General features: G+C 68.0%; 14 protein-coding genes across 14 annotated transcripts; 7 read left to right on the top strand and 7 right to left on the bottom strand.

Annotated features, from left to right (window-relative positions):
• Positions 1-924: 924 nt before the first annotated feature.
• On the top strand, positions 925-1,332 carry MICPUCDRAFT_6677 (uncharacterized protein; the record flags this gene model as incomplete). Its single annotated transcript, XM_003059301.1, has 1 exon — positions 925-1,332. A coding segment is annotated over one exon (408 nt), but the record flags the coding sequence as incomplete, so codon positions are not given.
• A 950-nt stretch (positions 1,333-2,282) lies between these two features.
• Positions 2,283-3,068, bottom strand: MICPUCDRAFT_47616 (uncharacterized protein; the record flags this gene model as incomplete). The annotated part of the gene is made up of 1 exon (XM_003059596.1): positions 2,283-3,068. One exon carries the CDS (start codon positions 3,066-3,068, stop codon positions 2,283-2,285), a length of 786 nt encoding a protein of 261 aa, XP_003059642.1.
• Positions 3,069-3,208: 140 nt separating this feature from the next.
• MICPUCDRAFT_40399 (uncharacterized protein) lies at positions 3,209-4,081 on the top strand (the record flags this gene model as incomplete). The annotated part of the gene is made up of 1 exon (XM_003059302.1): positions 3,209-4,081. One exon carries the CDS (start codon positions 3,209-3,211, stop codon positions 4,079-4,081), a length of 873 nt encoding a protein of 290 aa, XP_003059348.1.
• A 248-nt stretch (positions 4,082-4,329) lies between these two features.
• Positions 4,330-7,167, bottom strand: MICPUCDRAFT_18064 (glycoside hydrolase family 47 protein; the record flags this gene model as incomplete). Its single annotated transcript, XM_003059597.1, has 6 exons — positions 4,330-4,608; positions 5,134-5,692; positions 5,858-6,151; positions 6,352-6,494; positions 6,591-6,737; positions 6,922-7,167. 6 exons carry the CDS (start codon positions 7,165-7,167, stop codon positions 4,330-4,332), a joined length of 1,668 nt encoding a protein of 555 aa, XP_003059643.1.
• A 523-nt stretch (positions 7,168-7,690) lies between these two features.
• On the top strand, positions 7,691-8,425 carry MICPUCDRAFT_59141 (uncharacterized protein; the record flags this gene model as incomplete). Its single annotated transcript, XM_003059303.1, has 1 exon — positions 7,691-8,425. One exon carries the CDS (start codon positions 7,691-7,693, stop codon positions 8,423-8,425), a length of 735 nt encoding a protein of 244 aa, XP_003059349.1.
• Positions 8,426-8,606: 181 nt separating this feature from the next.
• On the bottom strand, positions 8,607-10,787 carry MICPUCDRAFT_59142 (uncharacterized protein; the record flags this gene model as incomplete). Its single annotated transcript, XM_003059598.1, has 1 exon — positions 8,607-10,787. The coding sequence occupies one exon, from the start codon at positions 10,785-10,787 to the stop codon at positions 8,607-8,609; it is 2,181 nt and encodes a 726-aa protein (XP_003059644.1).
• A 1,424-nt stretch (positions 10,788-12,211) lies between these two features.
• MICPUCDRAFT_34073 (uncharacterized protein) lies at positions 12,212-13,249 on the bottom strand (the record flags this gene model as incomplete). The annotated part of the gene is made up of 2 exons (XM_003059599.1): positions 13,192-13,249; positions 12,212-12,601 (listed from the first exon to the last, which is right to left on the bottom strand). Exons 1-2 carry the CDS (start codon positions 13,222-13,224, stop codon positions 12,212-12,214), a joined length of 423 nt encoding a protein of 140 aa, XP_003059645.1. The 5' UTR covers positions 13,225-13,249.
• A 320-nt stretch (positions 13,250-13,569) lies between these two features.
• Positions 13,570-14,511, top strand: MICPUCDRAFT_40403 (uncharacterized protein; the record flags this gene model as incomplete). The annotated part of the gene is made up of 1 exon (XM_003059304.1): positions 13,570-14,511. One exon carries the CDS (start codon positions 13,570-13,572, stop codon positions 14,509-14,511), a length of 942 nt encoding a protein of 313 aa, XP_003059350.1.
• Positions 14,512-14,625: 114 nt separating this feature from the next.
• MICPUCDRAFT_59145 (uncharacterized protein) lies at positions 14,626-15,418 on the top strand. The gene is made up of 2 exons (XM_003059305.1): positions 14,626-14,927; positions 15,147-15,418. The coding sequence occupies exons 1-2, from the start codon at positions 14,754-14,756 to the stop codon at positions 15,279-15,281; spliced, it is 309 nt and encodes a 102-aa protein (XP_003059351.1). The 5' UTR covers positions 14,626-14,753; the 3' UTR covers positions 15,282-15,418.
• A 1,552-nt stretch (positions 15,419-16,970) lies between these two features.
• On the bottom strand, positions 16,971-17,543 carry MICPUCDRAFT_7545 (uncharacterized protein; the record flags this gene model as incomplete). The annotated part of the gene is made up of 1 exon (XM_003059600.1): positions 16,971-17,543. A coding segment is annotated over one exon (573 nt), but the record flags the coding sequence as incomplete, so codon positions are not given.
• Positions 17,544-19,925: 2,382 nt separating this feature from the next.
• Positions 19,926-20,685, top strand: MICPUCDRAFT_69800 (uncharacterized protein; the record flags this gene model as incomplete). The annotated part of the gene is made up of 1 exon (XM_003059306.1): positions 19,926-20,685. The coding sequence occupies exon 1, from the start codon at positions 19,993-19,995 to the stop codon at positions 20,683-20,685; it is 693 nt and encodes a 230-aa protein (XP_003059352.1). The 5' UTR covers positions 19,926-19,992.
• Positions 20,686-20,918: 233 nt separating this feature from the next.
• Positions 20,919-21,407, top strand: MICPUCDRAFT_17977 (uncharacterized protein; the record flags this gene model as incomplete). Its single annotated transcript, XM_003059307.1, has 1 exon — positions 20,919-21,407. The coding sequence occupies one exon, from the start codon at positions 20,919-20,921 to the stop codon at positions 21,405-21,407; it is 489 nt and encodes a 162-aa protein (XP_003059353.1).
• Positions 21,408-21,635: 228 nt separating this feature from the next.
• MICPUCDRAFT_8478 (uncharacterized protein) lies at positions 21,636-22,016 on the bottom strand (the record flags this gene model as incomplete). The annotated part of the gene is made up of 1 exon (XM_003059601.1): positions 21,636-22,016. A coding segment is annotated over one exon (381 nt), but the record flags the coding sequence as incomplete, so codon positions are not given.
• A 467-nt stretch (positions 22,017-22,483) lies between these two features.
• On the bottom strand, positions 22,484-26,023 carry MICPUCDRAFT_47619 (cation-chloride cotransporter family; the record flags this gene model as incomplete). Its single annotated transcript, XM_003059602.1, has 2 exons — positions 24,595-26,023; positions 22,484-23,597 (listed from the first exon to the last, which is right to left on the bottom strand). The coding sequence occupies exons 1-2, from the start codon at positions 25,953-25,955 to the stop codon at positions 22,484-22,486; spliced, it is 2,475 nt and encodes an 824-aa protein (XP_003059648.1). The 5' UTR covers positions 25,956-26,023.
• Positions 26,024-26,226: the final 203 nt, after the last annotated feature.

Below are 26,226 nucleotides of genomic sequence, written 5' to 3' on the forward strand. Positions count from 1 at the left end.
GAGTCGGAAAACGTATTTTTTCCGCCCGCGAGCCGAGGTTCTGTTCGAAATGCGAAGCACCCGCCTGCTGATCTGAATGAAGGCCAGTCGCGCCGGGCGCCTCCCCCCTCCCCGCGCGCGATGTCGTCCAGCGGGAGCTCGGACGACTCCGACGACGACTTCGCCGCGGAGCTGGAGGCGACGATGGCGAACGACGGCGACGACGGCGGCGACGCGAAGCGCGCGAGGACCGGGGACGCGCCGTCGTCGTCGATCGCGACGCGGGAGGACGCGAAAACGAACGACGACGACGTCGACGACGCGTGCCCTCCCCACCCCGCGTTCATGTTCGACATCTGCGTCCGGTGCGGGAAGCGCAGAGAGAAGGGCGACGACGACGCGAGCGGCGGCGGCGGCGGCGCGGGAGGCGGAGACAAGAGCACGTCGATGCGATACATCCACGAGGGCCTCGAGCTCTCCGCGAGCGAGCTCGAAAAGGCGAAGCGCGAGGAGAAGCGCAGAGTCCTCACGTCCGGGAAGCTCCTCCTCGTCCTCGACTTGGACCACACGCTGCTGAACAGCGCGCGCTTCAGCGAGCTCACGCAGGAGCAGCACGACGGGTTACATCGCGTCATCGCCGCGTGGGAGTGTCGAGAGAAGGGCGGCGACGACGCCGCCGTCGCCGCCGCCGCGCGCGACGCGCTTCTCCCGCCGCCGCCGCCGCCCGGGGAGGAAGAGAAGGAGAAAGCGACGGCGACGGAGGAGAAAGAGGAGAAAGATGCGAACGAGGAGAAAGAGGAGAAAGATGCGAAAGATGCGAACGAAGAGAAAGATGAGAAAGAGGAGAGGGAGGCAGACGACGGCGACGCGACGCCCGAGACGTACCCCGGAACGTCGCCGCCGCTGGCGGAGCTGCGCTGCCTGCGGCCTCTCTGCATGTTCACCAAGCTGCGACCGCGCGCGCGCGAGTTTCTCCGCGCCGCGTCCGCGATGTGCCAACTGTACGTGTACACGATGGGAGACAAAAACTACGCGCGAGAGATGGCGAAGATCCTGGACCCGACCGGCGAGCTGTTCAACGGGCGCGTCATCGCGAACAGCGACTCGACGTGCTCGAGGACGAAAGACCTGGACATCGTGTTGGGCGCCGAGGGCAGCGTCCTGATCGTCGACGACACCGACCGCGTCTGGCCGCACAACCTCGCGAACTTGATCCGAATCGATCGGTATCACTTCTTCCCGCAGAGCGCCGCGGGGTTCCGACAGCCCGGGCGGAGCGTCCTCGAGCGCGCGTGGAAGGACGAAGGCGCGAACGGCGACAGGGAGCAGCTGAGGGACGTCCTGAGGGTGATCGCGACGGCGCACGCGGCGTTTTTCCGCGGCACCGCCGCCGCGGGAACATCGTCGGACGCGACGATGGAGGCGTCGGACACGAAAGCGGCGATTTTGTCGGACACAAAAGCGGCGATTTTGTCGGACGCCGCGCCGACGCCGACGCCGACGCCGAAGAGGCACTGGAAAGTCGTCAGCGACGACGACGCGAGGGACGTGTTGGACGCGCGCGACGTGCGCGCGCTGCTGACGGTGCCGGGGGATGGCCCGCTGCTCGGCGCGCGGCTGACGTTCTCGCGCGTCGTCTCCGTCTCAGAGCCGAGACCGGAGCGACATCCGCTGTGGTTGCTCGCGACGTCTCTCGGCGCGGAAGTCAGGCGCGTTCTATACACTGGTCCCCATACGACCCCGTTCGCGTGGTGAACGCCGATCCTTAAGGACTTTGCCCGGCGTTTCTCTGCGCCCACCCCTCGCTTTCAATCCCCGACCTCGACGCCTTTCAACTCCAACTGACGCCTTTCAACTCCACCCCGACGTTCGCTTGTATGGAACGACCGTCAGCGCGACGGCGCGCGAGGGCGTCACCACGCACGTCGTCGCGCACGCGGGCGAAGGGCGGACGGATAAGGTGCGATGGGCGGAGAGGAGCGGCGCGCACGCGGTGTCGATCGAGTGGCTGACGACGTGCGCGGCGACGGGGACGCGCGCGGACGAGTCGGCGTTTTCGCTCGTCGAGCCGGCGAAGAGAGGAGCGGCGAGCGGCGGCGGCGGCGGCGGCGGCGGAGGAGGAGGAGGAGACGACGCGGAGACGAAAGAAGAGGACGAAGAGCCCGAAGTCTCCGCGTGAGAGGAGAGGATGGGCGACGTACTGTAGGGCGCGCGTAGTGAACGAACGATGCGATGCGATAGGGAGGGCGGCGTCGGACTGGACGCCGCGCGCGCCGAAGAAGGATTTAAAAATATTAAAAATATTAAAACGGCGCGACGAGCTTCGCGACGCCCTTCGTGAAGGCGTTGAACGCGGCGTCGCTGACCGGGTCGTCGCCCAGGTAGACGTCGAACAGCGCGAGCGCGAGCTCTTCGCTCGCGCTCGCGATGCTCTTACCGCCGCCGACGCTCACGCACAGGACGTCGCCGCCGTCCGACGCGTTCGGGCGCCACGCGATGGTCACGCGCGTCCCCTTCTTCAGGTTCTCGCCCGCGAAGAGACCCTTGAGACTCTCCGCGCCGTCCATCGCCGCCTCCTCCGCCACCTCCGCAGCCTCCGCGACGGTCGCCATGAAGTTCCCGTCCTCGTCCTCCTTCGTCGCCATGTCCGTCGCGATCCTGCGAATCCGCGGCGTCACCGCGTCCTCGAGCGCGTCCCAGAACGTCTCGCCGCCGACGTCGCGCGCGAGCTCGATCGCGAGCGTCTTATCGAACGCGCCGTCGAGCGGCGTCGCGCCGGTCGTCAGCGCCGCTTTGCACGCGTCCGCGTCGACGTACAGCGCGACGGCGTACACCTTGACGTTGATGATCGCGATCTTCTTCTCGCGCACGCCGGCGCCGACGCACGTCAGCGAGGCGCCGTCTTTCACCGCGCTCGGGAGCGCGTCCTCGAACGTGATCTTCGTCGCGGGCTCCGTCACCGCCGCGCGCGTCGTCGTGGTCGTCGCGCGTCCGCGTCGCGAGGAGACGCGCCGCGCGCGACGCGACGCGGACGCGCGCGCGGGGACGACGGCGCGACGCGCCGCGAGCGCGGCGTGGGTCGCGGACATCGACGCGACGCGTTCTTCCTCTCGGCGCGCGCGCGAGGGGAGTGGCGGACGTCTTATCGGTTCTCGCTCTCGTGTCGCCGAAAGATTTTTAACGATCATCCTCGTCGCGAGACGACGCACTCCTCGACGCGCGTCGCGTCATGTCGCACGCCATCTCGACGACGCGCTCGCCGCTCTGCCGCGCGCTCCTCGCGGGCCGCGGACCTACGTCGTCGTCGCGCGCCGCGTCGTCGTCGTCTTCCTCGTCCCCGTCGCCGTCTCGCGTCGCGCCCCCATCTTCGTCGTCGTCGTCGTCGTCGCGCGCGACCACGATCGTCGTTCGCGCGGCGTTCGGAGGCAAGGGGAAGCGCCCGAAGCTTCCCCTCGACGTGGACGACGCGGTGAAAGGCGGCGTCGGCGGCGCCGTCCTCGGCGGCCTCCTCCTCGGCCCGTTCGGCGCGATCCTCGGCGCCAACTTCGGCGCCAACCTCGGCGCGGACAAGCGGCGCGCGAAGCAAGAGGAAGCCGCGCTCCTCAAGCGCGGCATCACGCGGGAGCTCCTCGACGCGGTGACGAACTGCGCGGAGTCGCTGCGCGACGCGGAGGAGGCGCTCGCGACGGCGAAGGAGTCGTACGCGCTCGCGCTGGAGGAAGCGAGCGCGCTGGACAGAGAAGCGATCGAGCTGTACGAGAGAGCGTCGGAGGCGGTGGCTGCGGGCGCGGACGACGACGCGCGGCGATTTCTCACCGCGCGCAAGAAGACGCTGGGGAGCTTAGAGGACGCGAAGGATCGCGCGCGTTCCGCGTTGGAGCGCGTGAATCGCGTGCAGGGGTCCGTGGAGACGCTCGCGACGCAGGCGAAGCGGTTGGAGGGGATCCTGAGGGATCAGATGGCGGCGGCGGCGGAGACGAACGCGGCGGAGGCGGCGAGGAAGTTCGCGAGCGACGGCGACGCGTACGACGCCGCGAGCGGGTCGGCGACGGAGCTGGAGGATCCGCTCGAGAGACGGTTCCGCGAGCTCGAGGGGAAGTGAGTATATATCGCAGGGCCTGCGATGCCGCGCGTCGATGATCGTAAATCATCACGAGGAGCGAGAAGAAAGAAGTGAAGACTGGCGAAGTCCTTAAGGATCGGCGTTCACCACGCTGACGGGGTCGTATGGGAACCAGTGTGCGCACCGATGATGATGAAGATGATGATGAAGAAGAAGAAGGAGACAACCTGCGAGTAGTCTACTATAAGATAGATGTTTCGGCGAGGTCTAACACGCAACGCTTCTCATCACGCCGGCGTGTAGCAGTACCGGTGCTCGGAACACTTCCGCTTCGCACACGTGTCCGCGTCGACGCCGCAATCGCTGTCGTCGCGACACGTGTGCGCGTCTCGATCCGCGTCCAGAACGTGGCACCGCGGTCCGTCGCGGGCACCAACCGGGGACCCGCCGACCGACGCGTCCGCGTCCGCTTTCGCGCGCGCCTCTTCGTCGTACTCCTCCTCCTCCTCCTCCTCCTCCTCCTCTTCCTCCGCGCGCGCTTTCGCGGCGCGCATCGCGTCCCTGAGCTCGCGCTGGAGCCGCTTCGAGGTCGACCGCAACTTCCGAAGCGTCTTCTCGTTAAACGCGACGTCGTCGACCGTTTTTTTCCATCCCCGCCGTCGCCGCGACGACGCGGCGCTCACTCCCGCTTCGTTTCCATCGCGCGCGCCGCCTCCATCTCGCGCCTCCTCGTCGATGTCCTCGTCGACGTCCTCCTTCTCCTCCTCCTCGCCCTCTCCCTCGTTCTCCGCTGCGCACGTCCGCGTCGTGAGCCCCCCTCCCGCGCCGTCGTGCCTCGCCGCCGACAACGCCGCGCTCGGATCCTCCCAGTACCGGACGTACTCGCGCCGCCGCGGCGACGGAGACGCCGGCGGCGGGCCGCGCAGGAGCGACAACACGTCGTCGTCGTCGTCGTCGTCGTCGTCGCGATGCCGCGACAGTCGCGCGTTAGTGATCGACCCCGCGACGGGTCGGTCTCGGTCGGTCGATCCGTCCCGCGCCCCGCTCCCGTCTCCGTCTCCGTCCCCGTCCGCGTCCGCGCGCGCGAACACCGGCAGCGGGTGCCCCTCCGTGTTGAAGATGACGTTCCGCGTCGATAGAAACGAGTCGTCGAAGAGCAAGTACAGATACGTGCACGTCTCCGCGAGGAAGAAGCTGTGCATGTGGTCCTCCAGGGTTTTGAACTGCACGTCCTTCACGGACGCGAACCCGCCGGGCACGCGCGCGTGACGGTTGATATCCCGAATGATCTCTTCGCCTATGAAGCGATACGAATCGTCGCGCGTCGCGTGAAACAAGATCGCCGTCGACTCCGCGAGCTCCGGCCGGAGCGGATAATACCGCTCCGACGCGTGCAGCGTGCCGTCGACGTACTGATACCGCTCCGGGAACATCTCGTACTTTCGCCACACGCTCCACAGCCGCGCGTGCGTCTTTTTCGCGGCTCGAACGTCGCCGTTTAACACCTGCAACCCGGGCCAAAACGCCTGCAGCGACGTCGCCTGCAGATGCGTGGGCGCGCCGGTGTCCATGTTCGACTCGTGGTACCAACCCTCCGGCGTGCGGTAGTGCTTCGTCGCCGCGACGTACGCGTCGGAGAACGCGTCGGCGCTCCACTGGCCAGCACGAGCGAACGTCGGGGTGGAGTTGATAGGCGTCAGATGGAGTTGAAAGGCATGGAGGTGTGTCGGGATTGAAAGCGAGTGACCCTGGGAAGAGAGAAACACACGCCGGGAGACAGTAAAGTCCTCAAGGATCGGCGTTCACCGCGCCGACGCGGTCGCATGGGGACCGGTGTGAATAGGAGAACGCGCCTCGTCCCCGAACGCGACGTGCTTCTTCAAGAGGTACTCGAAGAACGAGTCGCATCCCGCGCCGACGCCGCCGCTTCGATCCACCCACCGCCCGGTCTGCACGTCGAGCGTGTTCCCGAGTAAGTTGGTCGCGCGGTTGCGGAGCGACCACAGCGCCTTCGTCGCCCTCGTCGCCGCCAGTTCGAACGCGTCGTCGCCGGTGAGACGCGAGAGCGCGCCAAACTCGAGCGAGAACGACCCCACCGCCGCGACGTTGCTCTCGGTGACTGAGGGTTGAAAGGCGTCAGAAGCGGAGTTGAAAGGCGTCGAGGGCGGGGATTGAAAGCGAGGGATGGGCGGAGAGACGCGCCGGGAAAAGTCCTTAGGGATCGGCGTTCACCGCGCCGACGCGGTCGTATGGGGACCAGTGTGAGATAAAACGCGCGTGGTCGCGCGGGGACCGACGCCACATAGAACGCGCCTTCGCCTTCTCTCACGCCGCGACGCAGGTTCACCCACGCGTACGGCATCCCGGTGCGCGTGTCGAACGCGCGAAGGAGCCTCTTCCCGAGGTCGTGCGCGATCGGGAGTAACCCGCCCTTGTACGACGGCATGAACGCCTCGCCCATCGACGACGACGACGACGACGACGACGCTCGTCGCCCGCGCCCGCCGCCCTTCGTCCCGAACGCGCCGCGGCCCTTCATCCCGCGGACGGCCTCGAGCATCCCTATGTCCCCGCCCGCGATGACGTGCGCGGAGAGGAGCCCGCCGAGCGCGCGGATGTTACACTCGAACGCGTTCACGCGCACGTCCGCGTCGAAGTTCAAGTTTCGCTCCATCCATCGCACATTCCTCGTAAACTCAGGGTCGTTCCATACAAAGCGATGGCGGGGTGGAGTTCAAAGGCGTCAGGTGGAGTTGAAAGGCGTCGAAGGCGGGGATTGAAAGCGAGGGCTGGGCGGAGAGATGCGCCGTGAAAAGTCCTTAAGGATCGGCGTTCACCACGCCAACGCGGTCGTATGGGAACCAGTGTATAGAACGTACCTCAGTGACGTTTCCCAACACCGCGAGCGTGCTCGTGGCGTCGATCAGCGTCAGCGCGACGCCGGCGTACGTCTCGCTCAGGTGCTCGCGCTTCAAGTTCCCGAGCTCGCCGAGCGAGTCCGTGTACGTCCGGGATATCGGCCGCAGCTCGTCGTGCGGGAACGCGTGTTCGAGGTAGTTGTCGTAGCCGTGTTGGAACATCGCGCGCGCGGCCGCCGCGTTCGCGAGGACGCGCGCGTCGCTCATCGTGGTGGGAGGAGGACGATGAGGAGCGATCATCGCGTCGTGCGCGGCGGCGGCGTCGGCGTCGTCCGGTGGTGGCCGACTGGGGGTGGTGAGGCGGGGGGGGTTTGGGGGGGCGACGGCGGAGGAGGTCACGATGATGGTCATGATGATGACGAGAGATCGATCGACGGGGGACGAGAGGCGGCACCGGCGACGCGTTCGTTCGCATCGCTCACCTCATCTCCGCCGCGCATCCCACCGCCGCGAGGAGGAGAAGCGCGAGCGGCGCGACCGCCGCCGCGGCGCGAACGCGCCACGGCGAGCGGCGCGTCATCGCGCGCGTCGCGTCTGTCTAGGCACCTCGAGGCGAACGAAGGTCTCACCACGGTCGGTCGACGCGCCGACCGACCGAGTTCCGCTTCCGAACCGCGCGAGGGCGACACGTCGACGACGATGGACATGTCTCGACGTCTCGGTCGCGTCGCGGCGGCACTCCACGCGCGCGCGCACGACGCACGCCGCAATCCGCCCGCACGTCGCCGCGATGCCGCTCGCCATCGGCTCCGTCTCCTCCGCCGCGACGCTCCGCGCTTCCGCGCGCGCGTCCGCGTCCCATCGCGGTCGGCGACGCGCGAGCCTCGTCGTCGTTCGCGCCTCGGCCTCGTCCTCGTCCTCGTCCGACGACGACGACGCCGCGACGACGCCGCCGTCGCTCCCGTCGCGCCGCGCGGCGATGCTCGCCGGTTTCGTCGCCGCGTCGACGAGCGCGATGATGACGACGCGCGTCTCGCCCGCGCGCGCGAGCTCCGCGGACATGCTCGCGGGCGTCCGAACCAAGGTGTGCGATCCCACCGCGGACGGCGCGGAGTGTCGCGCGAACGAGATCGGGAAAGACCTCGGGGGACTTGGGGACTACGACCAGAAGGCGAACAAAAAAGTCGAGCTCGCGAAGGCGATGACGAACCCGAACATGACCAACTACCAGCTCGACACGATGAAGCTCGTGGACGAGTGCGCGGAGGTGCTCGCGCTGGACGTGTACGACCTCACGAGGGAGAAGAGGATAGGGCAGCTCGTCAAGGACGGGAACGTTTGGAGCAGCAAGTACGCGCCGGGGGGGTCGTCGAAAACGGCGTCTGGGAGAGCGTTTTATAACGCCATCAACCAGGTGAGCGGGCACTTTAACTTCAACGGGATCGCGCCGCTGCCGAAGAGCCGACTGGACGTCGTGAACGCGAACCTCGAGGACACGCGGAAACTCATCGCGCAGGGACGCTGATGATCGAGTTTAAGAGCGAAAACGTCGATCGCATTATTCTCGCGCGCGCGGACGAAGTAGAGTTTCGAGTCATTTATTTTAATACGAGTAATATCACATCAACGCTATGATACATTCGCGCGGTCGACGCGATAGGTCATCGCGATAGGTCATCGCGAAAGGTCATCGCGACCGACCGTCGTCACACCGCGTCGAGGCCCCGCGGCGACCGCGCCGCGTCGTCCCAACCCGGCGAGTACTCGTACTCTCCGCCGCCGCTAAACCGCCGCGACGCCGGCGACGCGACGCCCGCGCTCGCGCCGACGTCATCGTCGTCGACCCCCCAGAGCGCGCCTCCTCCGCCTCTCTCCAAGCTCGTCGCCCGCTCCAAGCTCGACCCTGCGCGCGCGAGCTCGTTCCGCCGCTCCTCCATGTTGCGCTCCGCGGCGTCCATCTGCTTCGAGATCACCGCGAGCTGATTCGCCGTGGACGCGAGCGCGCTCGAGTTGATCGTGTCGCTGAAGCCTTTCACGAGGTGCTGACCGTACTCCATGTGCATCTTGCCCTTCGAGCGGTCGCTGTATTTATACACAAAGTAGCCGACGATGCACGCGAGCGCGATGTTGATTACCATGACCACGGACAGACCGGTGACGATGCCAAAGTGAAACATGACCCAGACGCACACGGACGCGTCGGCGGCGACGATGGCGATGACGATGAGCATCTTCACGATGTTGTACATGAACATTCGGACGCCAACCTCGTGGACGAACAGCATCGCGGACTCGTAGTCCTCAGCGCCGCCGTCTCGGTTCTGGACCTCCATCGCGAGAATCGTCTCGCTCTGCGCCGCCGCGAGCGCGGCTCGGAGTTCCGCTCTTCTCCGCTGCTCGGCGGTGAGCGGCGGCGGTCGCTTTTCGTCGTCGTCGTCGTCGTCGTCATCGCGCGGGGGTTCGCCGTTCGACGGCGTGGAGTGGTCGTCGTTCGCGCTGTCGTCCCCGCCGCCGCCGCGCCGCGTCTTCGAAGCCGAAGCGCGCGGTGTTTTGTTCTGCGGCGCACGTTTCGCCGCCGCCGCCGCCGCCGCCGCGACTTCCGCCTCCTCCTCCTTCGTCAGACGCATCCGCGACCCGGACCCGCTCGCGGCGGCGACCGTCCGCGCGTCGTCGTCCGCGATCGGCGAGAGCTGGTGATACGAGGACGACCTCGGTATCTGCACCGAGAGCGTTTCTCCCGCGGAATTTCGTCGCTCACCGGGGGACGCGTTCGCCGCCGCCGCCGCGCCGCCGCCGGCGCCGGCGGCGCGTCGCGCGGCGTGGTACCGCTTCAGCTCGCTGACGTCTGAACTCGGACCCGTCGCGGCGGCGAGGTCGCCGAAGCTCCCGAACGACCCCCCGCCTCTCGATCCGCCTCTCGAGTGATGCACGGAACCGGGCCCGCCCCTCGACCGCGAGACCGAGTCGATGAATTTCAACAGCACCCCGGACGCGGCCGTCAGCTCGACGCCTTCCCCCGACGCCGCGCTCACGTTGCTCTCCGACCGCTGATGATGGTGCTTCCCCGCGACGGCGTCTTCGGTCACGATGGAAACGCTTCGACCGTTTCTGTTTTCAACATCGCCGTGTCCGCCGCCGCCGTCGTCCACCAGCACCGCTTCGGACATCTCGTCCAAACTCTGCCTGACGAGCGACTTAAACGCTTCAAAATCGAGCGATTTCGACGACGCGTTGCCGCTCATCCCCTTGAAGTGCATCTCGCACCGCCGCCGCCACACGTCGCTCGCCCAGTCGAGGTCGCCGCCGTCGCCGGCAGATTTCGCGGCGGCGGCGGCTACCGCGAACGCGTCCCGCGCGAAGAAACGCGTCGCCTGACCCTCGCTCAGCGCTCGTCTCTCGTCCTCGTCCGCGCTCTGGAAGCACAGCGATACCTTCGCGTCGAACGCGCCGCCGCACAGCATGCACGCGAGGCACGTCAGGCGGTTCGTGGACACCGCGGAGCCGCGCGAGAAACGCTTGTTCGCGCGCGCGAGCCCGTCCACGGTGACAGCCTGCAGCATTCGGTTCGGGATGTCGTCCGCGCGGAGGCCCAGGTCGTCGAGCGCGCGAATCAGCGCGCTGCCGGTGATCTCTCTCGGGAGCGCGGTCGAGGAGGACGACGGCGCGGAGGCGCGGCACACGGCTGCGATCGCGTCGGTCGCGTCCACGTGTTTCCCTGCGGCGAAGGATGACGCGTCGTTCGCGATGGATTCAGATTTATTCTCTCGGAGACGGACGAGGCGAGAGGCGCGAGCGGACGGGCGGTGCGGACGACGACGCGCGACCGCCGCGCGGGGCCGCCGCGACGCGCGACGCGACGTCGAGATCGCACGACGTTCGACGCACATGGACTGTTTTCGAGGACGTCGTGCAGCGCGAGAAGCGTGTCCAGGCGCGGCATCGCGGACGACGACGACTGTTCCCCCGCGTCACGGCTCCGTGACGCGATGACGCGAGGCGCGGCCTCCGGGTCCGCGACGGACGGCTGCGGTCGCGAGACGACGCGCGAGCGAGTTTGTCTCCGCTCGAGCACGGCGCGACGAGAGAAGCGTCGCCGAGCGCGGTCGCGGGTCGCGCGCGCGCGATGAACTGCGGCCGTCGCGCGCGCGTCGCCGCGTCGACGCGAGAACGAGACGAGACGAGACAGGGTGGGCACCTCAGCTCGATGCCGCGACGCGACGCTGGCGACGACGAGTTTCGTTCGCGTTTCGACCGCGCACTCTCATCGCGCCCGCGGCACGCATGAGCGGCGAGTACGAGGTCACCGTGGACGTCACGCGGTTGGACGCGACGCCGAACCCGGCGCCGCTGGACGCGGAGCTCAACCTCGAGGCGCGCGAGCGCGGCGCGCGTCGGCCCGTCGCGTCGGATGTTTTAATGTTTTTCCTTCGCGCGCTCGCCTCGCCTCGCCTCGCCTCGCCGTCGTCGCGAACGCCGTCCCAACCCACCCACCCGCTACCTTCCTCTCGTCGCAGATCGACTACACCACGAGCGCGGACATCCCGGGCGCAAAGTGGGAGATCCGGTACGTGGTCGACATGGCCGCGAACCGCTACGTCATCGCGGTGCGTCGGCAGCCGTCCCGTCCATCGTCCCTCCTCTCTCTCGTTCGTCCCGTCTGGTTCTGTTCAAAAAAACATCCATCATCCGTCGTCGTCGGACCTCCTCCGTCCTCACGACGCGCGCCGCGACGCCACGAACCCTTCTAACCCCGTCCTAACAGGTCGGCGAGGGCGAGGTCGCGGACGTCGAGAAGGGCGCGAACGCGTTCAGGTTCCACAGCCCCGGGATGGAGCTCGACGGCGTGAAAAAGGTGCGTTCTTACAAAAGTTGTTCACCCTTTCCCGGTTTCAACATTTGATCGCGTCCCTTTTCAACTGACCGGTGAACTATTTTTGTATGGAACGACCCAAAGTCGTGGTTGAACAACGTCGGGCTGCTCCTCGCGGTGCTTCTGAACGCGAACGGCGAGGAGATGATACAGGTGTCCATGGTGACGCAGGTGATGAAGGGGAGCGACGGGAAGCTCGAGCGGTTCGTGATCAGCCCGCTGGAGTGATGCGATGGACGGGGGGGCGTTTGGCGTTTGGTTTTAGCCGCCCGTCCGATCGACGACGCCGTGGTCGTCAGCTAGCCGCGCGCGCGTCGCGAGTGTGCGATAGTAGTAAACGCGTCACCGGACGTTACAACCCCCACGCGCTTCAAATCATCACTCGCCGCCGTTCGCTGTTACGCAACCATCACTAAATCATCGCTCAATCGCTCGATCGATCTAGTTGCGGCCGCCACCCCCACCCTCCTTGCGCTGGAACCCGCCGCGGTTCCCGCCCCTGGTCTGGAGCGTCACGCCCGGGAGGTTACCCATGTTCAGAGACTTGAGCATGTCCATCGTGTCGCGGTCGACTTCGATCGTCTCCACCGCGAGCGCGGACTCGTCCGGAACAAAGTCCATGCGCCTTTCGCGTTCCTCCTCCTGGAGCTTGAGCGAGATCCCGCGCACGGGCCCGCGTTGGATGCGCTTCATGAGGTGCGTCGAGAACCCCGCGATCTTGTTCCGAAGACGCTTGGACGGGATGATGGCGACGTCCTCGCAGATCCGCTTGTTCGTCGCGAAGTCGAGGGTGAGGCGAGAGTAGTACTTCTCGATGATCACCCGCGACGCCTGAGCGGTGACGGTGGGGGTGGGATCGGGCGGGGACGGGACGCGTCAGCTGATGAGTTCGTTCCGCGGTGGGTTTCGATTCGAGCGACCGCGCGAGAGCGAAAACCCCGACCGCGGAGGGACGCGACGACGCGGCGACGCGCGCGCGTCGACGCGCGCGACGACGCGGCGACGCGCGCGGGACGTCGCGGAGCGGTCCATGGGGTGGTCCCGGACGTTCCGCGGCGTCGGAACGCGCGCGACGACGCCGTCTCCGCGTCGGCCGCGGGCGACGATGGCGCGCGCGTCGTTCGCGCGACGGGAAAAACACCGCGCATCGCGCGGCGACGAGGCGCCGTCCGCGGGCGATGCGACGCCGCCGGACGCGATGCGAGACGCGATCCCGCGAGGGACGCGGCGCGCGCGCGCGTCGACGCCGCGCGCGCGACGCGCGACGGCGTCCATCGCGGAAGGCTGCAGCCTTCCGCGCGCGATGCTCGCGCTCCGCGCGAGAAAACCCTAGTCCGCAGATTTACGCGCGCGGCTTCGCGAACGGAACGCGCGGAAGCGGCGCGCCGCGCTCGACGGAGGAGCGAGCGGACGACGCGCACCTTCTTGACGGTCTTGGTGCGAACGCGACCCATGCTGGCTGAGCGACGTGCGTGTTCGACGCGCGCGCCTGGTTGAAGAGGGCGACGCGACGAGGCTCTCGATGCTTTGAGAGAGCGAGGAGCGTCTGTACACTACAGGTTAACGACGGATATGGGCTCGGTTTCAAACCACGCCCCGATCGACCATCCGGTCAATTTGACCCGCACTTCTCGCAACTGACCGACGGTCGAAGCGATCATCACGTCCTTTCACCGCCGGTCTAAAATATTCCTCCCGTCCCGACGATGCGACGTCTACGTCTGGCATCGATCAGAGCGGACGACGCTCCGCGACCGTCTGGGCGTTCGATATCCGGCCGGCGTCCGGGCGTCGCGCCGATGCCGCCGCCGCCCCGTCCCATCGACGCGCGAGGCGGCGAAACCCGCGACGACGACGCGGCCGCCGCGCCGTCGACGTCGGCGGCGGCGTCGGATCCCGCCGCGGCGCCACCCCCGTCATCAACCTCGCCCCTCCGCACTTCGCCGTTGAGCGCGACGAACGTGCCGACGGTCCTCTCCAAGCTGCGGAAGTGGGGCGACTACGCGAGCTTCGGCGAGCCCGCACTGCCGTCGAAGTTCATCCCGATGAAGACGCCGCTGTCGCCGACGCTGCTGCGCGAGGACACGTTCGAGAACGTCCTCCTGCTGCCAAACTTTCTCGCCGAGCAGCGCGAATCGCGCGGCCGCGACGTCGGCCTCGTCATCGACCTGTCCAACCACGACTGCCTGTACGGCGACGGCATCCCGGAGGGTCTCGAGCGCGTCCACGTCCGGAACGTCGCGAAAAGCGTCCCGGACATCGCGTGCACGAGCGAGGTCATCGCCGTCGCGTCCGAGTTTTGGTCGCGGCGGCCCAACGCGTTCGTCGCGATTCACTGCGCGTACGGGTTCAACCGCACTGGGTTCGTGTTGTGCTGTTACCTCATCGAGGCGTGCGGGCTGAGCGCGGACGACGCGCTCGCGTCGTTCGCGGCGGCGCGGCCGCCGGGGGTGAAGCACGACCGGTTCAAGGTGGCGCTGAGGAGGCGGTATCCGACGCCCGGGTGCGCGCCCGTGCCGCGCGACGACGCGGGGGAAGACGACGGCGGCGACGGCGACGCGGATCGCGACGGCGGCGACGACGGCGAGGTCGGGTCCGGGGGCGACGGCGGGGGAGCGCGCGGGGGCGAGGGGGAGTCGTGGCGGAACGAGACGTTGGATCTGGACAACGTCGCGGAGTTAGAGGAGGCGTTAGTCGAGCTCGAGGAAGAGCGCAGGGCGAGCTTGGACCGGGGGTCGTAGCGGTTCTACACCTAGTAGGATATTCAATCAGTGTGTGTCCTTTCGTTGAAGCTCGTGACTTCATCGCGTTCTTCGAGAGTCGTCGTCCCCCGCCCCTCACTCGAGCCCGCGCAGGTGGTCGGCCGCGCGGTCGTCCCGTCCTCGCGTTCGCCCCCGTCCTCGTCGCGACCGTCGTCGTCGCGCGCGAGAGAAGGCGTCGTCGCCGAACCACCCGCTCAGGTCGTCGGGAGGCGCCGAGTGCCATGCCGTACGAGTCGTTCCCGCCGTTCGCGATCATCGTGGGAGCGATCACCGCGATGGGGGGCGTGCACTACGCCGTGCAGATGCTCTACGAAGGGAAGCCGAAGCCGGTGGGGCAGGATAACTTCGATCGGCTCATGAAGTACCGCGACGAGCGCGTGCGAGCGGAGGCGAAGGTGCGCGACGACTCCCTCGGCTCGACCGAAAGAAGACGCCCCCCCGTCGCCATCCCGTCGAGAGGCCGTGGGCGGTCAGATTTAGGGTTTCTTTTCGTCTCCGCCCGCGCTTCCGACCACCTCGCGCGCTCTCTCTCTCTCTCTGTCGTCGACGCTTCACGTCATCTCGATGCGCACGGTGCTGACGACGCGCGTCCTCTCTCTCTCGACTCCTCAGAGCGCGAAGCCGGTGTTGTGATGCGCGGAGGCGCGAAGAAACGCGGGCGCGGCGACGGGCCGTCGCCGGAACGGTCGCGCCGACGGCCGCGCGCGCGTAGGGAGGGTTCGCCCGCCGCGGACCCTCGCGCGTTGTAATGTACGAAACGTGTTAGTCACACTCGAACGCGCGTGATGTATGAGCGCGTCGTGCCGGGTGTCGTCCTCGATAGAGCGCCGTAGAGCGCGAGGGCGGGGATCCCGCCTGAGAAACCATCCATCAGCATCATATCATCAGTGCCGTGTTGTTCGTTTCCGTCCTCCTGTCCGATCGCACAACGCGTCGCGCGAAGAGCGGGCGCGCGCGATGTCGTCCCTCGCGTCGTCCTCCCTCGCGCGCTGCGCGTCCTCCCCTCGCGCCGTCGCGTCCGCGCGGAGACGCGCGCGCCGTCCCCGCGTCGTCGTCGTCGTCCGCGCGGCGGGGGACGCGGCCGATGACGCCAGCGCGACGAGCGACGACGACGACGACGCGCGGAGGATCGCGTTCATGACCGCCAACTACCGTCCGTGGATCAAGTCCGAGGAGGACGCGGTGAAGTGCCTCGCGCACATAAGGAAGACCGAGGGGTTGATATTGAACGTGGAGAAGGCGGCGTCCGTGCTCGCGAGCATCAAGGCGGACCACGAGAAGAGCACGCCCAAGGACGTGCCGTTCAAGCTCCCGCAGATTTATCCGGGCTTCCTCCTGATCCTCCAGAGGAGCTCGGACAAGGCGGCGTGATCGATGATGTCATCCATCATAGACGTTTAATTTAACGCGAAGAAAGAAGAACTATGTTGTGTGCACGTCGTGACAGCGATGCGCGATGCTCGAGCGACTACTGTGCGACTCGCTCGCGCCCGCGACGTCTATGGCGGCGCCGTCTGGCGTCGTTCCGCGCGCGACGCGAGGCCGCGTAACATCTGCGACTTCGCCGGCGACGGCGCCGGGCTCCTCTTCTCGTCTCCTCCGTTCGCGTCGCCGCCGCCGTTCGCCGTTCTTCTCGACGCGGACGACGGCCGGTCGATGAACTGCCTGAGCTTCGCGAGGGATTCGCCGTCGCTCCTCGCGCTCCCCGGTCGCGGCGGCGGCGGTTTCGACGCGGACGGCGCCGTCGTCGTCGCCGTCGCCGTCGCCGCCGTCGTCGTCGTCGCGCCAGCCTCGACGCCGACCTCTCCCCTCCGCGACGCCTGCCGCGCCGGCCCGGGGGACGCGCGTCCCAACTCCTCCTTCATCTCTCCGCGCATGCGCCGCTCGTTCATCGTCATCTCCGCGATGACCCGCGGCGGGACGTTGTCGACGGTGAGCTTCGCGCTGCGCTTCCGCGAGATGATCCGCTTCATGACCTTCTCCGCGGCTTTGCCGGTCTCGCCGCCGCCGTCGTCGTCGTCGCCGTAGTCGTCGTCGCCGCCGTCGCCGTCGCCGTCGCCGTCGCCGTCGCGCGCCGCGGCGGCGGCGGTTCGGTGCGCGCGCGCGTCCGAACCCCTCGCCGCCGCGTCCGTCGCGGCGGCGGCGGCGGCGTTCGCGTCGCCGTCGCCGTCGCCCGCCGCCGCCGCCCTCAGCCCAGCCTCCCCGCCGCTCTTCTTCTTGACAACCCCCGCCCCGTCCTTATCCTTACCCCTGACCGACCCCAACGCCTCCGCGTGCGCGTCGATGACGCCCTGCAGCCGCGTCAGCACCGCGTCGAAGCTCGGCCTCGCGCCCGGCTCCTGCGCCCACGCGTCTTCGATCAACGCGTCGTACGACGCCAGCTCCCCGAACGTCGGCTTCGGCGTCGCGTCCAACGGCGGCCGCGACGCGTCGTCCACGACCGCGTGCATTAGCTGCCACTGCCCCAACGACTCCCACGGGAGCTTCATCGTGCGCAGTTCCCACAGGACGACCGCGAAGGAGTACACGTCTGAAGCGGTGCTGTAGGACGCCGCGCGAAGCACCTCGGGGGCCATCCACCGCGGCGAGTGCAGACCGCCTTGCGAGTGCTGCGCGGCGGCGGCGACTCTGCCGCCCGGGAGCGCGCCGGTGGTCGCGCTCGCGACGGCGACGCGCGAGAGGTTGAAGTCGCCGACTTTGACGCGGAAGTACCGGTCGACCATCAGATTCGGCGATTTCAAATCGCGATGAATGATCGGCGGCGAGCACGCGTGAAGGTAGCACATCCCCGCGGCGGCGCCGAGAGACATCTGAAGCCGCACGCGCCACTCAAGCGGCGGCACCCCGGGCTTGCAATGCCTCTGAAGGACGCTGTACAAAGACCCGCGCGCGCAGTACTCTTCCACGATCGCCGGCGGCGAGCGCACCGCGCCGAGCAGGAGGACGATGTTCGGATGCCGCAGGCGCGCCATGATCGAGACTTCGCGTTCGAGCTCGTCGAGAACCTCCGCGGCGGCCGCCTCGTCCGCGTCCCGCGTCGTCTCCGACCGCGGGTCGTCCGAGTCGTGGGTTCCGTCGGAGTGGTGGGTTTCGTCGTCGGCGGCGGTCGCGCGCGCGTTCGCGTCGTCCACCGCGCCCTCGTGCGCCGCCGCCGCGGTGGCGCCGATCGCCAACCGACCCGGGTACCGCCCGCGCTGTTGCTTCAACAGAGGGTCGTCCCCGCCGGTGAAACTCGCGGGCGGGCCTATGAGCTTCACCGCGACCTCCGTGTGCTTGTTCCACACCGCGACGTACACCCTGCCGAAGCTGCCTTCGCCGACGCACTTTTTCAACCGAATGTCTTCGTACGGAATGAGCGCCGTGTTCGACGAGAGCCCGTCGACGCGCGCGGAATTCTCCCCCCTCGAGGGCGTGCTCGGCGCGGACGACGACGACGGAGAACTCCACCCCGCGAGATGATACCCCGCCGACGACGCGTCGCCCGCCCTGCGGATGCGAGCGCCCGCCGGCGCCGCATCCTTGGGGGAGTACCGCGCCGCCGCGGTTCCCCCGGGTTTGTTCGCCCCCGCCGCCGCCGCGACCGCGGCTTCGAGCTCCGCGACGGGCCAGAGCTTGATCGAGCCAAACTTCCCGGCGGTGACGATACCGACGTGTCCGCCGCCGTCGACCGCGCGCAGGAGCACGATCCCGCTTCGGTGGACCTTGATGCGCGCCGGCGGGCTCGGTTTCGTCGCCGTCGTCGCCGTCGCCGTCGCCGCCGTAGCCGCGACGCCTCCGCCCGCCTCCGCGAGCGCTTTCACGCTCGGCGTGCTCCCCCACGCGCCGCCGCCTCTCGGGAGCGACACGATCTCCATGTACCCTCTCGACAGACCGACGCACAGGAAGCCCTCGATCGTGGCGGCGGCGACAGCCTTCGCGCCGCCCTTCTTCGCCTCCGTCAGAAGCTCCGCCCTCGCGCCGACGGCGATACCGCCGCCGCCGCCGCCGTCGCCGCCGCCGCCGGCGTACCACAACTGCGTCGCGCCGCTCGCGTGCACCGTCGCGAGCTGCGACGCCGCCGGTATCGGCACGAGCGCGACGCACGGTCCCAAGTCCCTGTGCGGGCACACCGCGACGCACTTCCCTTCCGCGACGTCCCACGCCTCCAATACGCCGTCGTCCGCGCTCGCCCAGCAAATCGGCCCGAAGCGGATGAGCTCTCGAATCCCCGCGTCGTTTCGCCGCCGCCGCCCGTCCTTCGCGCCCCATCGCAGCAATACCGCCGCGTCCGCGACCTGCGTCTCGATCGGCGTCGGCGCCGTCGACGCGGACGTCACCGGCGGCGAGATGACGCGCTCGTTCTCAACGTCGAGCGGCCTCGCGTCGCCGCGACCGCCGACGCAGAGCGTCCGCGTGATCGTCACTCGGTCCTCGGGCGCGTCCGGGGCTTCGCACTCGACGATCGTGCCGTCGTTCGCGCCGACCCACGCTTTTCCTCGCGCGGTCGGCGTGACCGCGGTCACGGTGACGCCGCTCGAAACCCCGGGGAGGAGCTTCAGCTTCGTCGCGACGCCCCACCGCGACCCCTCGTCCGCGTCCCAGGTCTGGACCTCGCCGCGTTTCGTCCCGGTCCAGAGTAACGCGCTGCTCTCCTCCGACGCCATCGCGGTGACCTCGCCGAGGCACGTGCCGCCCGCGAACGCGCAGCAGACGACCTTGGAAGAAGGGCGCTCTTTATCGAGGGACCCGCCGCTCGTCGACGTCGATTTCGATTTCGATTTCGACGCCTCGCCGCCGCCGTCGTCGTCGTCGTCGTCCACGAGCGCGCGCCGACCGTCCAGCGTCCGTCGGTGCTGCAGGAACAGGTCGTACGCGCACAGCGTCTTGCTTCGATTGCTCGCCCACCACAGTTCGCTTCCGTCCACGCCCGCGGCGCACATCGCGCGGACGTCCCCGCCGATCAACCACGGCGCGAACGCGCCTCTCAACACGCGCGTGCGGCGGTCCGGCCCCGCGCGCAGCGTGCTCATCCCGCCCTTCACGCCGGGCTTCCTCTTCCCCGTAGACGCGGAGAACCCTCGCGCGGTGGCCGTGGTGCCGCCGACGCCTAAACCGCCGACCGCGCCCGTGAGCGTCCACAGCTGTCGCTCCAACGTCTCCAAATCAACGCGGAGCTCGTCGAATTTAAACTCCGTCGCGCGGTACCGCGCGAGCCTCGCGAACTTCTGCGCGCGGCTATACTGCCCGTACACCCTCGCGCGCGCGACCGCGAGCCCGAGCGTGGAGAGGATGCCGCTGCAGATGCGCTTCAGCTGAAGCAGCGTGATCTGATCGAGCGCGGGGGACACCGCGTCCGCCTCCGCGAGCGCGACGCTCACCGCGACGGCGGCTCCCATCACCACCGCGCACTTCTCGCGGTGCGACACCGCGGCGCGCGTCGCGAGCTCGAGCTCGTTCGCGGCGTCTCCGCACGCGTTGAAGATGCCGCGGAGATCGTTCGTCGCCACGGAGACGGGCTGCTGCGCGTTCACGCTCATCGCGTTATTCGTCGAAGACGCGGCGGATCCTCCTCCTCCTCCTCCTCCGGGGGAGGCGCTCCCTCCGCTGAGTCGTCCTCCTCCCAGGCCCAGGCCCAGGCCGCCGCGAGGGGAGGGAGACGCGTGCCGCGGGGTCCCGCCGTGCCGCGGCGTCGACCGCGCGGACGGCGGCGCGGTGGTCGTCTTCAGCGGGCCGAGCGCGTCCGGGGGATCGACCACCGCCGCGTCGCCTCCTCGGACCGCTCCAGCTGTGCGCCGCTCGCGCTCGTCGCGCTCGCCGCTCGCGCGCGGCGACGACGACGGTGCCGCGTCCACCTCGACGTCCACGTCGCCGAGGCTCAGGACGCCGTCCGACGTCGCCGCCTTCGTCGGCGACAACGCGGGAGACATGACGGACGGCGACGGACGGGGAAGGAGGGGCTCGCCTCGCGGACGGAACGGCACGCCGCTCGCCGCCGCGCGATCGATCGTACGATCGACCTGCGCTACGACGACCGGACGCCTCCTCGGCGGGTCGGCAACTTACGCGCGGACTCCCATCGAGTCGATCGACGCCTCCGTCGCGGTCTCACGACGACGTCCGATACGACAGCGCGGCGGTCTGAGCGCGCGCGTCGTGCGTCGCGCCCGCGTGTGACGCCCGCGCCCGGGCCTGAGGCGTTTACAAAACTGTTTGAAGACGAGGAGTGCGAGTGGCGCGCGCCGCGCCGCTCCGGTGGGCGTGCTCCTGCTGCTCCGCGCGCATTTCAGATCTCCGCGCGCGCGGCGCCTCGCGGAAGGACCACCGAGGGCGAACCGCCCCTCGAGCCGTTCAAGCTGTTCAACTACGGCACGTCCTCCTCCTCCTCCGCCGCGATGCCGCAGACGGCGATGGACAAGGTGAAGCTCATGGTCGGCATGGAGCCCTCCGCGGAGCCGGAACTCCTCGACGAGCTCAACAATTGCTTCGAGCTCACGCGGATGCAACGCTTGTACGGGTTCTGCATCACCGTCTTCTGCGGGATCGTGTGCTCGTTCCTCGCGTCGCTGATGTGGCTCAACCCTCGAAAGTTCGCGATCCTGTACACGCTCGGGAACGTCCTCTCGCTCGGGAGCACGGGCTTCCTCACCGGGTTCTGGAATCAGCTGAAGAACATGTTCAAGGGCACGCGGTTCGTCGCGACGCTCGTGTATCTGGGCGCGATGGTCATGACGTTGGTGTCCGCGTGTTACTTCCAGTCGTTCGGGATGACGTTGGTGTTCTTAGGCGTGCAGTGGTGCGCGCTCGTGTGGTACTGCCTGTCGTACATTCCGTACGGACGGCAGATGGTCGGCGGGTGCCTGAAGTCGTGCTTCGGAGGCAGCGGGGACATGTTTTAGTGGTAACTTTATTATTAACCGAGCGACGGCGCCGTCGACGGACGCGGGGGGTCGTCGTTAAGTAGCAACCTGCGGCGCGCGTATTCACGTGATGATACTGCAACTCATGTCGCCTCTCACATCGTTCGTCGCCTTCTTCCTCTCTATCTATTCTAACGAGGGGGGCGGCGCGGGTCCTCCTCCCGGTCCCGGTCCTCCTCCCGGTCCCGGTCCCGGTCCGCCGGCGTCTCCCGCGGCGTATCGCGCCTTGGCCTCCGCGAACATCTTCGTCTGCAGCGCGAGTGCCTCCTCCGCGCTCATCGCGTTCGCCGCCGCCTTCTTCTTCGTCTTCTTCACCTCCCTCTGCTCCGCGTCGAGCTTCTTCTCTTCCTCCCACACCTCGTTCACCGCGGGGAGGTACGCGTCGAACTCAAGCGCTTCGAGCGCTTTGACGACGTGCTCGGGCGTGATCGTCGTCTTCCCCTCCTTGTCGCTGATCTCGCTCGCTTCGCCGCTCACGGCTTGGATGAACTCGTTGCACGCCTCTAAGATCATGTCCTTGACGTCGTTGCCCATCTTCAGGCCGGGGGGGAGGTTTTGGTTGATGAGTTTCACCACCGAGGCTGCGGGCGGACGGGAAGGGGGCGGGACGGAGGTCATCAGGACGTTCGGTTGTTACGACGAGGGTTCGGTTCGGTTCGCGCGAGGAGGATTTCGAACGGGGCGTCCTCGCGGCGCGCGCGCGCGGCGAACGAACGAAGGACGCGACGGCAGGCAGCGCGGGACGCACATCTAGGCAGCGAGCCTTCCCCCTCTTCCGCCATGACGACGACGGGAACGAACTTCTTCCGCGTTCGATGCGAACGCTCCGGTCTGCCTGCGTGCGCGCGCGGCGGATTTTGATGACTGGACGACGCGACGCTCGTCTGGCGGGACGAGCACGATGATCGAAAAACAGCGCACGAACGCCCGCTCGCTTCCGACAAACCAAACTACGCCCACCCCCCGCGATCAATCCGACCGCGTCTCGCCCACCCACTCGCTCATTCAAACCATCCGTCGTCGCGTCCACTCCCCTCCCCGCGCCGCCGCCGGGCTCAGCTCCCCATCTCCGCGGACGTGTACACCTCCCGTCCCGTGCCGTGCACGAAGATGACCCTCGGCAATCCCTTCACGAGCGCCTCGATGTATCTGGCGTACGCGCTCGGATTTCGCATCACGATCGCGTCCGGGTCGGGCAAGTTGACGATCACGAGACGCGCGTCCTGGCTCTTGCCGCGGATGATCTTGTTCAGCGCGGCGGGGCCGCTCGCGTCCTCGACCCAGCCGCCCGCGGCGGCGGCGGCGGCGGCGGCGGCGTCGGTTTTTTTCGTCGCCGCCGGCTGCGGCGCGGGGGAGTACGACGCGGTGACGTCGTTATCTACGAAACCGACAGACTTGGAGCGTTTTCGCACCGCCGGCGGATTCGTATCGGCCTCCTCCTCCTCGACGATGATCACGTCGTCGGACGTCACCGACGAGACGCTCGGCCGCGCGTCCGCCGCGCCTTCGCCCGCCTCCGCCTCCGCCGCCGCCGCCGCCGGAGGCGGCCTCGGCGAGTCGTCCGCGATGGGCGCCAGCGGCGGCTTCGCGGGCTTCTCCCCGCTCACGCTCGACATGTCGAAGATAGACGACAAGCTCGCGTGCTCGTACGGCGACGCGTCCGCGGACTCGTTGCTGCGGCGGTCGTGCCTTCGTCGCGCGAGCAGCGTGTTCTCGACGTCCCTGTGGTCCAACCCCTGCACGAGGTCAATCTCGGACGGGAACGCTTTTCGAAGCGAGAGCCCGGCTTTCTTCGAGCTCTCCAGAGACGGCGAGGACGTGGACGCGCGACCGGGCGGGGAGACGTCCCCGGAGCGCGGTGGCGTCGCGTTCCCGGACGACGGATCGTCGAGCGAATCCCTTCCTCCCCTCGGGGTGCCCGTTCCCGGCGTCCCCCCGAGCGAATCCTCGCCGAGGCGGCCGAGGCCCGCGCCCGCGTCCTTGTCCTTGTCCTTCTTCCCGCCCGTCGCCGCCAACAGCGCGTCGCGGAACTGCTCCGCCTGCTCCTTGCGCATCGTCCAGTCGTGCGTGTACGCGTACATGTCCGCGTCCTCGCCAGCCTCGACGACGGACACCTCCGCGTCGATGCGAAACTCCGCCAGAACCTTCTCCAGCCCGCGTCGCACCGCGCTCGGGTCTTGCGCCGACTGCAGCACCGTGTGCACGCGAAGCTTGCACCCGGACCACGTCTTGTGACGCAACAGCAAGTGCGCGATCATGAGGAGTAAGCCGCCGTCGTGCAGGACCCACCACACGTCCACGAAGCCCTCCGCTTTGTCGGCGTCGGACGGTTTCGGGAAGTCGTCGAGGCCGAGGCACAGAAGCACCGCCTTCTCCGCCGCGGTGCACTCGCACACGGTCTCGACGAGCACCTGCGCGGCTTCCTCTTTCGCGTCGTCGTCGTCGTCGTCGACGCCGTCGTCCGCGTCCTCGTCGAAGTCCACCGCGTTCCTTCGCGGCCAGCCGAGCAAGACGGTGTTCGGCTCTAAACCGCCGAATCCTAAGGGTCGTTCCATACGAGCGAACGTCGGGGTGGAGTTCAAAGGCGTCAGAAGCGGAGTTGAAAGGCGTCGAGGGCGGGGGTTGAAAGCGAGGGACCCTGGGCGGAGAGATGCGCCGGGCAAAGTCCTTAAGGATCGGCGTTCACCACGCCAACGCGGTCGTATGGGGACCAGTGTATAGAACGCACCTAACCCTTGAATCGCGAACGTTTTTCCGACGCGGTACGACGGCGCGACGACGACGTGCGCGAACCCTTTGATCCCCGAGCTCGAGATGCGATCGCGGAGGCGCTCCTTCGCGACGTTCACGCGCGTCGACAAACCGCGATCGGTGGACAAGTTCCCCTCCTCCACCTCCGCGACGACGCACAGCCCGCGGCCTTTTTTGAGCTGCGCGGCGACGTTCAGGAGCGTGTCCCCCGCCGCGCCAGCCGTACCGCCGCCGCCGCCGCCCTTCTTCTCGACCCGGCACGGCCACGACGGCAGGCACAGCAGCTGCGGCCGCCAGTTCGACGAGTGCCTCCTCTCGTGCGCGAGGTTCAGCATCGCGGCCGTCGCGAGGTCCAGACGGATGCCCCCCAGCGCTGCCCCAGTCAACTTGGACTTGCCGGCTCTCGATGTAAAACACGAGCGCGGCGAGCAAGACGATGGCGACGAGCGCGAAGTACCACCGAATGACGAACGCGAGCGTCGTGCACAGGAGGAACCCGGCGAGGCCTAAGCTCCAGTGGAAGTATCGCCACGTCGGGCGCCACGACGGCGCCTTGGTCAGCCCGAGCGCGAACGTGGAGAAGTTCAGAGCCGCGTACGCGCACAGGAAGCAGATGGACAGGAGCGGCGCGACGAGGTCGAGCGATCCGATCATCGACGCGCAGAGGCAGATGCCCGTCGTCATGAACAGCGCGATGTGCGGCTCGCCGTCTTTGTTCAACGGCGCGGCGACGTTAAGGAACGGCACGGTGCCGTCCGCGGCGATCGCGTTCAATACCTGCGGCGCGGTGATCAAGCACTGCAGCGCCTGCGACAGCGACGCGATGATGACGCCGATTTGCACGACGGTCGCGTCCGGCCACGCCATCTCGCTCACGACGGACATGGACTCGCTCCCGCCGCCGAGAAGGTGCCGTCTCCGGCGTCCCGAGGCTGCCGAGAACGACGGCCCGTACTTGAGGTAGTCCCTGTCCGCGACCGCGCCCCACATGATCATGTAACTCGTGTACAAGCACGCGGAGAGGCAAATCGCGGTGAGCGTCCCGCGTGGGATGGACTTCTCCGGGTCCTTCAGCGCTTTCGACCGGTTCGCCCCGGACAAGATCCCGGTGAAACACGGGAAGAACACGGACAACACGTCGCTGAACGTGATCCCGTCCGTGTACTCCTCACCCCAGTTCGACCGCAGCGTGCTCGCTCGCAGGCCGGTGACGAGCGGCGACGACCCCGGCAACGGCGCGGCGACGAGCGACGCGTAGTACGCGCTGAGGGTGAGCCCGACGACGGCGGCGAAGAAGAGCCCCGCCCTCGACACGAGCGCCATCCCGCCCCACACGAGGACGGTCAGGACGCCGAGGAGCAGCACCGCCCACACGCGCGTGCCGCCGGCCTCGCCCATGCCGAGCTCGAGGCCGGAGTCCATGTACAGCATCACCTCGATCGCGCCGAGGACTTCCAGGACGGCGAGGAGGGAGAGGCCGAGGTAGTACGTGCACCCTACCGCGCCGCCGAGCTTGTGCCCGAGCGCTCTGGAGATGATGTAGTACGCGCCGCCTGCCTCCACGGGCCCGTTCGTCGCCATCGCGGAGAGCGACATCACGGTGAAGAACGAGGAGAGGAAGGAGACGAGGACGATCACGAGCGAGACGCCGACGCCAGCGTGCCCCACGACGTAGAAGAAGCGGAGGAAGATGAGGACGCCCCACATGTTCTCGCACGTCGGGACGACGACGCCCGAGAGCGTGCTCAGCGAGCGCGCGGAGGACGATCCGGCCATGGCTGGCGCGAGATTCGTCGTGAGCGCGGTATCGCGGAGGCGTTCGTGCGCGAGATCCGCGCGCGCCGCCACGACTGATGATGTTTCGTTCTATTCGTTTTTCAAGTTGATGGATCAACTCGGCACCGCCGCGAGAGGAATCTTCCTTCTCGCATCCCCGGGAGGCGAAAAATCTCTCCAGCCTGGCGCTTTCTCTTTTTGAAGCGTGGCGCGCGACGCGACGACGTCATTCATTCGTCTTCGTCAGCACTTCCGCTCGCGCGACGCCTCG

The sequence above is a fragment of the Micromonas pusilla genome (assembly GCF_000151265.4).
Source record: "Micromonas pusilla CCMP1545 genomic scaffold MICPUCscaffold_6, whole genome shotgun sequence".
NCBI classification, from domain to species: Eukaryota; Viridiplantae; Chlorophyta; class Mamiellophyceae; order Mamiellales; family Mamiellaceae; genus Micromonas; species Micromonas pusilla.